A 14,756-nucleotide genomic window follows, 5' to 3' on the forward strand; every position below is an offset into this window, starting at 1 on the left:
TGACCTGCAACCTTATTCAGTGTGCGTGTGTCTGAATACGGTTTGAAGAATGCTAGAGTTGGGAGGGCTCCCAGAGGTCTTCTAGTCCCGCCCTCTGCTCAGTGCAGGAAACTGCTACAGCGTCCCTGAGAGATGGCTGCCCAGCCTCTACTTGAAAACTCCAGGAAAGGAGAACCCACCACTGCATGAGGCAAGCAGTTCCACTGTCAAACAGCCCTTACAGTTAGGAAATGTCTCCTAATGTCTAGCCTGAATTTGCTTCCTTGTCATTTTAGCCCATTGGCTCTAGTCCTGCCCTCAGAAGCAACACGGAAGAAGTCCACTCCATCTTCTATGTGACTGCCCTCAGGTATTTGAAGATGGCTATCCTACCTTCCCCTAAGAACATAAGAACAGCCCTGCTGGATCAGGCCCAAGGAGGCCCATCTAGTCCAGCATCCTGTTTCGCACAGTGGCCCACCAGATGCCACTGGAAGCCTACAGGCAGGGGTTGAAGGCATGCCCTCTCTCCTGCTGTTATTCCCCTGCAACTGGTACTCAGAGGCATCCTGCCTTTGAGGCTGGAGGTGGCCTGTAGCCCTCCAAGGAGCCCTAGTCTCCTCTTCTCCAGGCTCAACATATATAGCTTCGTCCTTCATTTGTTCCTCATAGGTCTTGGTTTCCAGACCCCACACCATCTTTGTTGCCGTCCTCTGAACTTGTTCCAGTTTATCAACAACCTTCTTGAAACGTGGGGCCCAAAACTGGACACAGGATTCCCTGTGAGTGACATCTGACCAGTGCAGAAGAGTGGCTGACAAGATTAGTACTTGTGAGCAGGACACTATGCCTCTGTTATCCTAAGACTGCATTGGTGTTTTAAGTAGGGATGTGCACGGACCTCCGACGCTGGAGGGTGAGGTGTTGCTTAAAGGGCGGAGGTTGTACATACCCCTCCCACCGCTTTCCCCCCTCCGGCTCTCTATTTTCAAGTAAAATCTTTGGGGCGGCAGCGGTCCTCCCTGCCACTCCTGCCCCCTTGTTGTCTGCAAAAGGTGGAAATAACTCCTGCGCATGCACCCGCCTCCACCACCGCGTACGGTTTTAATGTAAACCGCCCTGAGCCTTTCCGGAAGGGCGGTGTAGAAATTGAATGAATGAATGAATGAATGAAAATTGAATAAAGAAGAAGAAAGTATACAGCCTTGTCTTACTCCTTTGCTGTTCCACCATGTTCTGTCTGGATTGTGGCTTCCTGTCCTGTGTATAGGTTTCTCATGAGAACAAAGAGGTGTTCTGGGATGCTCATTTTCCTAAGGGCATTCCACAACTTGACATGGTTGATGCAATTAAAGGCTTTTCTGTAGTCAGTAAAGCACAGTCAGTAAAGCTTCTTTATGGTATTCTTTTGCTTTCTCAATTATCCAGCTTGCATCAGCAATGATTGAGCGAAAGGGTTCAAAGAACACGGGCCCCCAGCTCCTGAGGGCCCTCCTGCTCCACCGCTCCCTATTTTCTTCATTATCTCCCTCACTCTGGGGGGCCGCCAGAGAGAGGGATGAACACGGGCCCTCTCTCCCCTAGATACGCCCCTGCATCCAGCATTTCCCTTTCCACGTAGGGCTCTAATCTGCATTGGATGATCCTGAGCATTATTTTGCTAGCATGTGAAATTAAGGATATTGTGTGATGGTTTGCGCAATCTGTTGTGTCTCCTTTCTTTGGTATGCATATGTATGTACTGTTGATGGTCAATCCTAAAAGGCAGGCGGTATCCACCACTTCAATTTCTTCATTATCAATTCTGAGGCTGGTTGCTGTACCCATTGTCATTAGTTTAGTCTTCTTTACACTTAGTCGTAGTCCCATTTTTCACTGTTATCTTGTTATTACTTTCTACAGACTTTTTAACACTCAATAATCAGATCAACAATTCAAAAATGATATGATGCTCAAGAGAAGCAGATCTTTCTCAGATTCAAATTTACTATGCTTCAAATTTACTAGTTATAGTAATTATTCAGTGGTATGAAAAAAGCAAAATACATAAAGATTTTTTGAACCACTATGCGAGAAGGAGTTTAATGAGGGTGTGGCTAAAATATAAAAATTGGTTGGAACCTAAAACTCCACTATGGGTATCTCTGACTGAAGCTTTATCACATAAAGAAGTAAACATGCAAATGCATTGGGGTACCTATAGGGATTTGTTACATTTTCAGGAAAAGGATTGTAAGTTAAAAAGTTTAACTGAAATACAAAACTTGGTTAGAGATTGGTTCCAGTATTATCAGTTAAATGAGACATATAAGAAAGATCTTAAAGTTGGATTTGAGGATCAGCTTTCGAGCTTTGAGAGGGAATTATGTGAAAATGATGAAAAATTAGTTTCTAAAATGTATAAACTGTTACTTTTGGAGGAGACAAGGGAGGAAGTGGTTAAAATGACCATGATAAAGTGGGCTCAAGATGTGGGTCATAATATAGAAATGGCAGCCTGGGAAAAATTATGGAAAACTGATTTAAAATTTACTGCATGTTATGCTTTAAAAGAAAATTATTACAAAATGATGTATAGATGGTATCTGACACCCAAAAATTTGGCATTAATGTATAAAAATGTTTCAAACAAATGTTGGAAGCATTGACAGTCTGAAGGCACTTTTTTTCATATGTGGTGGACCTGTGGGAAGGCTAAAGCATATTGGGATATGATATATAATGAGTTAAAGAAAATATTTAAAATGACATTTCCTAAGAGGCCAGAATCCTTCCTGCTGGGAATAATACAAGGTGCAATTTCTACAACTAATTCAACGTTTTTTATGTACGCTTCTACGGCGGCTAGAATTATATATGCACAGAAATGGAAGAGTAATGAACTGCCTTCAAAAGAAGATTGGCTGATAAAAATTTTGGAATATGCAGAGATGGCAAAACTTACAACACTAATAAGAGATCAAAATTTGGAATGCTTCAAAGAAACCATTCTTCTTGTATCTAAAGAACTATTTTCCTACTATGGACTTTACAGCAGGGTTCAAAATTTAGCAAAAAAACTGCAGGTTGGGTAGATTAGCTGTGTTTGTAAGGGTTTAAATTTATGTTTTGAACTATTATTATAGCAAGGGTAAACTTTATAGCTGATGATTCACGAAGAGATGTGTGCGGGAAGTCCACTTTTGTTTATTTGTAATCAATGACAATATTATTGTTGTTAAAATTAATAAAAATTGAATTTGAAAAAAAAAGTTATAGTAATTATTCAATAAAAAGAATGTTTGAAGTGGAAATACTACAAATCTAAAACGGTTCCTTGACTTCCCTTTTGTGAGCACCTTAATACAGTTTAATATTCTATTTAATTTCTTGAACTTGACTAGCAGCCGTGTAAGCTCTGCAAAATGACTTTGCCTGGTCAACTATGGGCCTAGTCTAGTTACTTATATTGCTGCATTTTGTAGCTGGAAGGGGCGGAGGGGAGGGCTTGTTTTGTCCAAAAAAAGCTTATACATCACCAGTCTTCATGGCTCAGCTGTTTATTTTTAATTTGGAAATTCTGTGTGTGTGTGTGTGTGTGTGTGTGTGTTAAAAGGTTATAGTATAGTATGGCTAGTGTACGTTATTGGTTCTTATTTGTTTCGTGCCATGGGCATTTATTTTTTAACGGGACGGCAGGAAATGTTCCTAATAGTTTTTTAAAAAAGGATTTTAATTGGTTTTGTTTTTGAATTATTTTTATATTGTTTTTAGCACTGTGTTGTATGTCTTTTAAAAAGTTGTTGTACACCGCCCAGAGCCGCAACCGCGGTGAAGAGCGAGCGAATGCGTGTGCGGTTGCAGCGTCTGCTTCAGCGGTTGAGGGTGTCCCTTTATTTATTTCGCGACTTCTTCTAGGCCGCCATTCGGCCCCGACCAGAAGCCGCCTCGGAGAAGAGAACATCCCGCTCGGTGGCGGGCTACCATCGCTCCTGCCTCACGCGACGGGAGCCCGAGGGCGCGGCTGAAGCGCCAGGGACGCAAGCGACCTGCTGCCCGCCCTGAGGGGACGCTTTCCAGGCCTGAGCGCCGCCGCCGCCGCCCTCCCCTCGGCGCAGGGGGTGGAGCAGGCCCCGCTAGGCCCGGCCTCCTCTCCGCCTCCCGAGCTGTCGTCGCTCGCTCCAAGCTCGTCCTCGCTCGTCTCCCCTCAGCCGCCATCATGGCCGCCACGGCCGCTTCTTCTTCGGGCTCTTCCTCCTCCTCCGGCGGTACCGCCGCGCCGGCAGGCTCCAATGCCCCAGGTTCGGGCGGCGGCGGCGCCTCTGGCCTGACGGCCTCCCTGACGGGCACCATGAACAGGAAAAAGAAGCCCTTCCTGGGCATGCCTGCTCCGCTGGGCTACGTGCCGGGCCTGGGCCGCGGGTGAGCAGAACGAGGCCGGGCGCTGGAGTTGGAGGGGGACGGGGAGACGGAGCGGGGTGGGCGGCAGGGTGCTCACTCCCTGCGCCCAGGCTTCAAACTAGGCCTAGACCCGTTCTTTGCGGGGCACCCCCCGGCCCTGGTGATCTTCTCGGCCAAGGCCTTAAATTCTCCCTGCCCACCCCTGGAGTGGGGTTGCCCCCCTTTCCCTCCTCTTATTGGGAGAGTAGCTGGCCCCATCCACCCCCAGCCCAGTACTGCATTCTCCAGTGACTGTTGCTGCTGGTGCCTGTCTTGTATTTCTTTTTAGATTGTGAGCCCTCTGGGGACAGGGAAGCCATGTTATTATCTATCTGTCTCTATCCATTATTTCTCACCGTTTTAGAAGCTTTTGTTGAAAAGCAGTATATAAATATTAGTTGCTGTTGTGTTAAAAATTGCTGGCATCAGGAGCCAAGTGTCTCTGAGCATGTACAGAGTTCATTCTTCCCTGAGCACAGCAAGGAGTGGGGGCGGGGGGGAGGCCATACACACTGGATGCCTCTGGTTATTTTAATTTTAAAGGCCGAATCAGTGGGTTTTCAGCTGGTGCTCTCAAATTGAAGGGAGACAATGCAGTATTGAAATTATTCCGCACAGTATTAAAGCACTGTCAGTGGAGTCCAAAGAAAATGCCAATGAGGGCTGAGGGTTTCCCCCGTTTCATTACAAGCAACTTTAAAAAACAACTAGGCTGTTGAGCATGTACATAGTGTTCCTCTGAATAATATGACTTTTCTGTTTAGACATGTAGGAAAATTGTGAACACGCTTGTTTCATTTTTTAGATTGGCTTTGGATCTTTATCTTTTTAAAATGGGCAGTTAATATGGTAAACCAAACACATTGAGTGTGAATCCACATGGAAGACAAGTTGGGAATACTTATTAAAAGATTGTCCTGTACATATTTTATAAGTGTACAGTGTTGTTTAACAAGTGAACCCATGTGCTTTGCTTTCATTGATACTTTTTAAAATAAAAGTTGTCACAAAAGTCCTTCCTGGGGCCACTGGATCTTTATAGAGATGCCAACTTCTCATTTTAAACAACAGCAACAACAAAACACAGTTTTCTAGCTCTCATAGCTAATTGTAGATTGAGAAACTTGGATCGAAAACAGACAATTTCTGCTCCCCAAATGACTTGCAATCTGAGGGGGGAAAGACAGTTCAGTGGTAAAGGACTGAGCAGTGCTGTTTCATCTGACTGTGTTTTGCATTTATCAGTAGGTCAATTTTCCTAAGTTGGTCCTGTAACCTTCCTTGGTTGTGCTCATGCTGATAATTAATGGGGACAAGCTTGTGCAAAATCAGACTGTTTATGTGACACAGTTGCCAGTACTTTCTGCATCTGTTGCAACATTTTTATCTCTCCCACCTGTTGCAGTTGTGGAGTTGCTATGGTTGTAGTTGTGTACTTCTCGTTCAGTAACATTTCCCCCTGTTCTTGTGGCCTTACTCCACAAAGCCATACACTGGCTCACATATACCTGTGTTAATCATTCTCTGCACACTGACAGCCTCAGAGTTGGGGGGAGGTATAGTTCTCTTCTATCTTATGAAAGTGTTGCTGCCTGGTTGCCCGTGGCTGATTCTTACTCACCAAAGCTGAGTTAACTCTGCCTTTAAGGAGGATTTGAACTATTAGATTTGTTGTACCTAAGTGATGAAAGAATTCCTGTGGTAATATGTTACAGTTCTCCTATAGTGAATTGGTTGCCTATCTTTCTGTCTAGTGCTACAGGTTTTACCACCCGCTCAGATATCGGTCCTGCTCGAGATGCAAATGACCCTGTAGATGATCGTCATGCTCCTCCGGGGAAAAGAACCGTTGGGGATCAGATGAAGAAAAACCAGGCAGCAGATGATGATGATGAAGATCTTAACGACACCAATTATGATGAGGTGATACTTCTGAGGCAACATTCAATATTGAGGACCAAGCCTATTAAACTGCCTTACGCAGAGATGGACCATTGGTCCATCTGTCCCAGTCCTGCTGTCTTTGACTGGCAGTGGTTCTCCAGAGTCTCACTGGCAATGGTCTTTCCCAGTCCTGCTCCCTGAGGTCATTTTAGCTAACATTGCCAAGGATTGAACCTGAGACCTTGTGCATGCAAAGCATATGCTCTGCCACTGAGCTGTAGACACTTTCTTAGTGAAACTGGCTGTTAAATGGCTTATCAGGTTCCTTGTCATGGCTACTGTGGGGTGTGCTAAGTGAAGAACAAGCTTCTTACAACTTTTGCTATCACTTTTTCACCCCCAGTTCAATGGATATGCTGGAAGTCTGTTCTCCAGTGGGCCTTATGAAAAAGATGACGAGGAAGCAGATGCAATCTATGCTGCTTTGGATAAGAGAATGGATGAAAGGAGAAAAGAAAGAAGGTAGGGGTTATCTTCCCCCACTCCCTGCATGAAGTAATGTCTAAACTGACTGTTATATTTTAGGCCTATGTGTAGGGAACTTTTCTTTTCTGGCATATTTGCTTGATCTGAAGTTTGGTGCCTGAAATGTTAAAATTGCTTTCCATTTTGCCTTTTAGAAATAGGAATAGAAATAGGAGTTTGTATGGCTAATTCCTGTCTTTCCCCCACCCCCCAGGGAACAACGTGAGAAAGAGGAGATTGAAAAGTACCGAATGGAACGGCCAAAAATTCAGCAGCAGTTCTCAGATCTGAAAGTAAGGATTGAACAGTATGTTTGTGTTGATGATGATAGCCAGAAAACTGTGGGTAGGAAGTTGGAATATGTTTGACCATTATCTGTAGTATACGTTGGGTATCGGTTATTTAATCAGGGCAAACTAGTAAATAGTGCTGGCCTTCAACCTGGGAGATCTGTGTTCACATACTCAGTTGCGGGGCTGTTTAGACAATGGGAAAGCCACTTGGAGCATCTGTTTCCCACTTACAAATAAGGAATAAATGAGGAGTTTGTGGATGAATGAGAGAGATGGTGAAATACTTTGTTCACTGACAGTGTTACATTAATGGGTTAAGAGTAGTGGAGAATGAAAGACCTGCTCAGATCAGACTGGTCTTGGAAGCCAAGCCAAATTGCAGTCATGAGGACCCTGCCCCTCAGCACAGTTCTACTTATATTTGCACAGAAGTAATTCCCTGTAGTTGTACTGTATCCTCTGAAGTGCAGCGCAACTGCAGGGCTGATCCTGCCCTCTTCCCAGTGCACTTGCCAGAGGGTGACTGAATACTTGCCCTGGTGGTGAGCAGAAAAGTGGAACTCAGGTTCAGGTGTTGTCGTCTTGGTGAGGAGGAGTGGGTTGTGAGTCTTGGTGCTCCCTTCCTCGCTCCTGCTTCATTCTCCATCATCATGGAATAGGTGAATGTCTGCTGCTGTGATCACTTGAATATCAACGATAATGTAGCAGAATCTTCATAATAGGTTAAATGCTGGCTATATCTTGCACTTGTCACCTTAATCCCTGTCCTAGCTATTGAGCTGATGTGATGCAATATTAAATGTCTATTAATTCACTGAAGTGGCGAAAAGTCGATCCATCAGCCTCGGGCCAGAACTGGTGGGTTGAAAAGCAGGGGCTGCAGAGACCTGAGGAAAAGAAGACCAGAAGCAGTGTGGGGTTGAAGAGTTGGGGTCAAGGGAAAAGGTGGCTGTGGAGATCCTTAGACAGGTGTTAAAGACAGGAAGTGCATTTGCTCTTGGAAGGAAGACAGTAGGCAGCCAAGTGAATTCTGGGAGTGAGTTTATAGCTATCCAGAGAGCCAAGATGGTAAGGAGGCCAAAGATACAGTGAAAGGAGGTGAGTGGATGGGCTGGATTTGACATGTGAATTTCAGTTAACTGGTACTGTAGTAACTATGCCTGCTTTTCATAGAGAAAACTAGCTGAAGTCACCGAGGAGGAGTGGCTAAGCATCCCTGAAGTTGGTGACGCAAGGAACAAACGCCAAAGGAATCCACGTTATGAGAAATTGACTCCTGTTCCTGACAGCTTCTTTGCGAAACACCTGCAGTCAGGAGAGAATCATACATCTGTGGATCCCCGGCAAACGGTGAGGATAAACAATCCATTCATGGGCTTATCGGTGAAAGCAGGTTCACCAGACAAAGTGGATTCAGAGTTCTCTCCAGTGAACAGTCCTGGGCTAACAAGCCCAAGGGAGTGGCTGCCTCAAGATAGAGATTTGTGGTTGCTTGCATTGGATTCTGAACTCCCACCTACCTCTGCAAGCCCTGAATAATGACCAGAACACTGCAGTTTGGGCAGTCTTTGGAGGGATGAGGGCCACATTTCTTCAAATGGCACAGCTTTAGTAGGTCTGTACACCAATTCAGACTATAGCAGGGGGCCATACATTTGTGTGTCCTGTGCCCCAATTGAAAACTCTATACAGTACATGCTTGTCCTGGTTCTTTTGGTTGACTTCCCCCAAGTGGTATATTGGTGTTCTCTCCTTTCACATTTTTAGTTACCTTTTGTGATGCTCATGTATTTTGAATAGATTTTGGCTACATGGAATGTGGCTGGTTTATGCTATTGTTTTTAATGTTGTAGATGTGGCATGGGGCAGGTTTTAGTCCTCATCCCAGTTGTATCCCTACGTGCAGCCCTTGACTTTCTGCCATAAAATTGAGCATCTGTCATTCGTTCTTGACAAAAGTGAAGTGAAAAAGCAAAATACTGTATTTGAGACAATATTATAGTGAGAACAAAAACTGCTCTCTGCTGATAGGGATCTTGTGGTGCAGCTCTTGCAGTCCTGGGGACTTCAACAATCTTTATCCAGGAGGAATGATGCCTGGGCTGATGACACCTGGGACAGATGAGTTGGACTTGAAGATTGTATAAGTCCACCGTCCTTGTGCTCACACCCCGCCTATCATGATAGACAATTTGATATTTTGGTTTTCTATAAAAGTGCTTGAATGATGGCTGTGTGTCAGGCGTTTAAATTTCTTGGTTTAAATGTAAATGTCTTAGTTTGTCCTTCTTTCCTGCAGCAATTTGGTGGTCTGAACACACCCTATCCTGGGGGCTTAAACACTCCTTATCCAGGAGGAATGACACCTGGGCTGATGACACCTGGAACTGGTGAGCTGGACATGAGGAAGATTGGACAAGCCAGGAACACGCTGATGGACATGAGACTCAGTCAGGTAAGGACCATGGAACCAAGAAACCTTGGACATTACTGGCTATATTTTTGCCACTTAGTGAGCCTGGAAAACATCTTAAGTCTAGACTGGTAACCAAAGGAGTCAGGAGCCAAAAGATCAAGCCAGGCGCATATCAGAAAACCTAAATTTGACATCCTGAAAAATCCATTTTCCTCTGCTAGAGTACTTGAGGCAAAGTTGCTTAATTTTCAGGCGTTCTTCCTACCCCCAGCAGGTGTCTTCAGAATTTAGGTTTATTGTTCCAGTTTTGTATGGCAAATTTTGATCTTATGGCCATTGTTTCTCTTGTGGAAGAATGTTCGTAGGAGTTAAGTTTTTAGATCTATTGGCTTTGTGTGCATACATGTAAGTGCTGCTTCACCATTGTAGTTGAATACGTCTACTCATTTTGTTGGGTTTACCTCCCCAGGTATCTGACTCTGTCAGTGGCCAAACTGTGGTGGATCCCAAGGGCTACCTCACTGACTTGAATTCCATGATTCCCACACATGGTGGAGATATCAAGTAAGGTGATGCGTAAGGGGGTGGGCCGGTTTGCATTGATCTTAGCGTTGAGATTTTTATTCTTCAGAGAGTTTCTGCCAGAGAAGATGGTCCTTTTGCATGGTTTGAAAGGAACAAGGTGCAGGGTTAGTGTTCACTTCTGAAACAGAATAGAAATCATGGAAGTGAAAGGGGCTGAATAGACTGTTAAGCCCATTCTTCCTTTTAGAAGCAGGCGTTAAGGTATCTTTACTAAAGAGCTTTGTATCCCATTGCTTTATGTATTTGTGTTACTCAAAGCAGGATGACTATATTTCCCAAACGCCAGTGTTGGCTCTCGGGCAGACCTCAAGGGCCAATTTCCCCCTTCAGGTTGCCACTGCCCATTTTTCTTAACTGGGACCAGAAGATTCAAGACAGCATCTCTGTCTAAGACCACAGTCAGCTGAATGCAATTGCTTGTGTCTATATGTGTGCCACTGTTGCTCAACTAGCGCCTCAGTTTGCCCCTCTCCGACCATTTTTCTTTACTCTTCTCCCTCTCTCTATCATGCTAGAACATCTACCCATTTTACCTGCTACTCTTCTCCTGGATCCTCTTTGCTTGCCCACTTTCTTGCTTTCTCTGGCCCATTTCTGTCCACATTTGCTGGACTTCTGCCTCATGCTTTATTTTGACCTTGGGAGTTCAAAACATTTGTTACTTTGTATTAATGTTCTGGAATGTTCTGTGAATACTTGCGTGATGTGTTAGATCGTAAATGGGCACAGAGCTGAAGGATATTTATTTATATTTTTTATTTTTACACTTATTCCGCTCTTCCTCCAAGGAGCTTAGAGTGGTGTACATGGTTATTTTTATTCTCACAAAAACCCTGTGAGGTAGGTTAGCCTGAGAGATGCATGACTGGCCCAGAGTCGCCCAGTGAGTTTCATGGTTGAATGGGGATTTGAACTCAGGTCTTTCTGGTCCTAGTCCAACACTTTAACCACTATGTGTGTTCTCTCTTGTGCTAGTGATATCAAGAAAGCACGTTTACTTCTGAAGTCTGTGCGAGAGACTAACCCTCACCACCCGCCAGCCTGGATTGCTTCTGCACGCTTGGAAGAGGTGACTGGCAAACTGCAGGTAGCTCGAAACCTCATCATGAAAGGGACAGAAATGTGTCCCAAGGTGAGAAATTCTTGTTCTGGGTGCTTTTCAAGTCTCTGCACTAGTTTCCTTTATTTTCCATGTAAACTATTGGCCTTATTTTAAAAAAATTGTTCCGTGCCCTTCAGGTGCTATCTAACTTACGGATTTCATAACAAGATGTAGCAATGGCCACTGGCTTACATGGCTTTAAAGAGGATTAAATAAGTCATGGAAGATGGGTCTATCAATGGCTATTAGCCATGGTGGCTAAATGTTACTTCCAGGTTCAGAATCGGTATTCCTCTGCATATCAGTTGGTGGATGGGTGGGAGGGCCATTGCCTTAAAGCCTGGCTTTGGGGCTTTCTGGAAGCCACTTTCCAGAATGGCTGGTCAGTGTGAGAAGCAGGATGAGGAACTTGATGGACTGATTCTTAAGCTATGTCCTTATTACATCCTTGGCTCTGTCTGTTAAACCTGCCGTGGCCTACAGAATGCCAACGTCCATGTCACTTTTTGTCTTCAGCCTAATGCACTAACTAGTGCACAAGTCAGTTGAGTGCCAAGCCTTTCATTTCTACTTTCCCTCTTCTCCAGAGTGAAGATGTTTGGTTGGAAGCTGCCCGCTTGCAGCCTGGAGATACTGCTAAAGCTGTGGTGGCCCAGGCTGTTCGCCACCTCCCACAGTCGGTCCGGATTTATATCAGAGCTGCAGAGTTGGAGACAGATATCCGAGCAAAGAAGCGCGTCCTTCGAAAAGGTAAGAGTACTCCTGTGGTGGTATTAAGGTGTTAAAATGGGTGTAGGCAGTGTGTACAACCTATATGAAGCCTTGAATTGCCTTTGTTGTTAATCTTGTTAGAGACCTGGCTCCTTAATTATTTTTTTAATCATTTTGTCATGGTTGGAGGCAGAAGTCCACATTACCATCTCAAATTTTTGCTTAGCCCATCTGGAGAAGGGATGGGATTTTTTCTTCCAAAGGTGACTTTCCCCACTCATTCTTCCCAGTTGGTGCTCTCCTTCCCAGTGGGAGTTTGGTAAGAAAGTGTGGGTTCATCTGTGCTGTGTTAAACTTAATGCTTGCCAAGTGAAGAGAGGAGCTTGCTTGAAAAGGTAGCCAATACAAAAATCAAATAATTTCCTATAGAGTCTGTCTTTCACCAACAGTGTTGTGCTGAATAAGTTAAAATACTTGGAAATCTTAATTTTTGCTCTGCCACCCCACAACTCTACCTTCATTAGATCATAAGATCTTCTTTTTGAGAGTAATTAAGTAGCTGCCTACCAGGAAATGGAGGAGAGAGATGAATAATGCAGAGCCACCTTGGTTTGAGAGTGTTCAGATCCAATATGTTGTGATGAAATATTGAAAGAAACAGGTTACAGGTCGTATTAACAGATTTTGAAATACTTCTTGAGGATGATGAACTGGAACATTGAATATCTAAGATGTGCAGGACTTTTATATAAGTTCAGTGTAGAAAGCAGTGTTCCATCTAACAGGGATTCCTAGATGTTGACTACAACTCCCAGAATCCCCAGCTGCAATGGCTTTTGCTTGGGGATTATGGGAGTTGTAGTCATCAACGTCTGGGAATCCCTGTTAGAGGGAACACTGGTAGAAAATTGTAAATGACAAATGGGGAAAGAGATTTAGGATACGCTATTTTGTATAGCCAGTAGGAACATATTTAGAGAAGAAAAAAGTCTGCCATTGTTAGTTAATATGCGGGAAAACATGATAGTGTGTTGTAATTATACAGGTGGACCTCATTATCTGCGGGGGTTCTGTTCCCACAGATTACATCGGATAAAGAAACCACAAATAATGTCTATGGGAACGTGGGGGCCATGAAATGAAATGAAATGGCCTGAAATAAGCCATAAAATGGCTCTCATGGACAAAATGGCAACCGGAAATGACCTCTGCAGTCACTTCTGGCGCTCTAGGAACCGTGGATGCATGTGTTTTAACTTATTTGTATCCATGTATATTGAAATTGGGTGTCAATTAGACCTCTGTGAATACATGAAATCAGATATAGAATCTGCATATAATGAGGTTATCCTATACTGGCATAGTATCGTTAAGACATAGTATAGTTAAGACAGAGTAGTTTCAACGTGCTACCATAATAAGCACTAAACACTCTATTGATTATAAAGTCAAAACCATTTATCTAATCTGCCGGGCCATCAGCACACATTCACTAGGTGATGAGAGATACCTCCCCTGCAAGTTTGTCAAAAATGCGTTGAAAAATGGCTTAGATAGGGCAGATTAAAGTGTTTCCCTTTTGAACAGTGGTTTAAAGGGTTGGTGACATTCTTTTGGACTGAGGAAATGGTATTTAAATTATTTTGTAGTCCATTTGCATAGTTCCAGCCTTTAGACTGCATGCCAGAAAAGTGCATTTTGTATTTCTCTCTGGGACCCTATTATTTATTTATTTATTTATTTATTTACACAGTCAGACAGGTGGTGTTGACTGGTTTGTTTTGTTCAGACATTGAGTCCTTCCCAAGGACCTGGGATGGCTGAATTTTATTGTCCGTGTTGGTGCTGTTATTATACAGTGAGGGAAATAAGTATTTGATCCCCTGCTGATTTTGTCTGTTTGCCCTCTGACACAGAAATGACCAGGCTATAATTGGAATGGTAGGTTTATTGTAGCTGTGAGAGACAGAATAACAACAAACAAACCCTCAAAAGCCCAGTGCCCAAAAGTCAGCGATGGATTTGCATTGTAGTGAGGGAAATAAGTATTTGATCCCTTCACAAAAGATGTCTTAGTACTTGGTGGCAAAACCCTTGTTGGCAATCACAGAGGTCAGACGTTTCTTGTAGTTGGCCACCAGGTTTGCACACAGCCCAGGAGGGATGTTGTCCCACTCCTCTTTGCAGATCCTCTCCAAGTCAGAAAGGTTTCGAGGCTGATGTTTGGCAACCCGAACCTTCAGCTCCCTCCACAGATTTTCTATGAGATTAAGGTCTGGAGACTGGCTGGGCCACTCCAGGACCTTCATGTGTTTCTTCTTGAGCCACTCCTTTGTTGCCTTGGCTGTGTGTTTTGGGTCATTGTCATGCTGGAATACCCATCCACGACCCATTCTCAATGCCCTGGCTGAGGGAAGGAGGTGCTCACCCAAGATCTGACGGTACATGATCCCGTCCATCATCCCTTCGATGCGGTGAAGGTGTCCTGTCCCCTTAGCAGAAAAACACCCCCAAAGCATAATGTGTCCACCTCCATGTTTGATGGTGGGGATGGTGTTCTTGGGCTCATAGGCAGCATTCCTCCTCCTCCACACACGGCGAGTTGAGTTGATGCCAAAGAGCTCGATTTTGGTCTCATCTGACCACAACACTTTCGCCCAGTTCTCCTCTGGATCATTCAGATGTGCATTGGCAAACTGCAGACGGGCCTGTACATGTGCTGCCTTGAGCAGGGGGACCTTGCGGGCACTGCAAGATTTCAGTCCTTCATGGTGTAGTGTGTTACCAATTGTTTTCTTGGTGACTATGGTTCCAGCTGCCCTGAGATCATTGACAAGTTCCC

At 44.2% G+C, this 14,756-nt stretch overlaps 1 protein-coding gene across 2 annotated transcripts in view; it reads left to right on the forward strand.

Annotated features, from left to right (window-relative positions):
- Positions 1 to 3,886: 3,886 nt before the first annotated feature.
- PRPF6 (pre-mRNA processing factor 6) overlaps positions 3,887 to 14,756 on the forward strand; it is a 48,824-nt gene continuing 37,954 nt past the window's right edge. For both annotated transcript variants that reach the window (XR_008306231.1, XM_053246335.1), the window contains exons 1-9: positions 3,887 to 4,380; positions 6,153 to 6,321; positions 6,686 to 6,804; positions 7,022 to 7,100; positions 8,274 to 8,450; positions 9,400 to 9,555; positions 9,986 to 10,080; positions 11,077 to 11,233; positions 11,791 to 11,953. Coding sequence is in view for 1 of the 2 variants with exons in the window: in XM_053246335.1 (XP_053102310.1) it covers positions 4,178 to 4,380; positions 6,153 to 6,321; positions 6,686 to 6,804; positions 7,022 to 7,100; positions 8,274 to 8,450; positions 9,400 to 9,555; positions 9,986 to 10,080; positions 11,077 to 11,233; positions 11,791 to 11,953 (1,318 nt within the window). In the remaining variant the exon portion in view is untranslated. The remainder of the gene's footprint in view (positions 4,381 to 6,152; positions 6,322 to 6,685; positions 6,805 to 7,021; positions 7,101 to 8,273; positions 8,451 to 9,399; positions 9,556 to 9,985; positions 10,081 to 11,076; positions 11,234 to 11,790; positions 11,954 to 14,756) is intronic.

Source organism: Hemicordylus capensis, chromosome 4, assembly GCF_027244095.1.
Source record: "Hemicordylus capensis ecotype Gifberg chromosome 4, rHemCap1.1.pri, whole genome shotgun sequence".
Taxonomy (NCBI): domain Eukaryota; kingdom Metazoa; phylum Chordata; class Lepidosauria; order Squamata; family Cordylidae; genus Hemicordylus; species Hemicordylus capensis.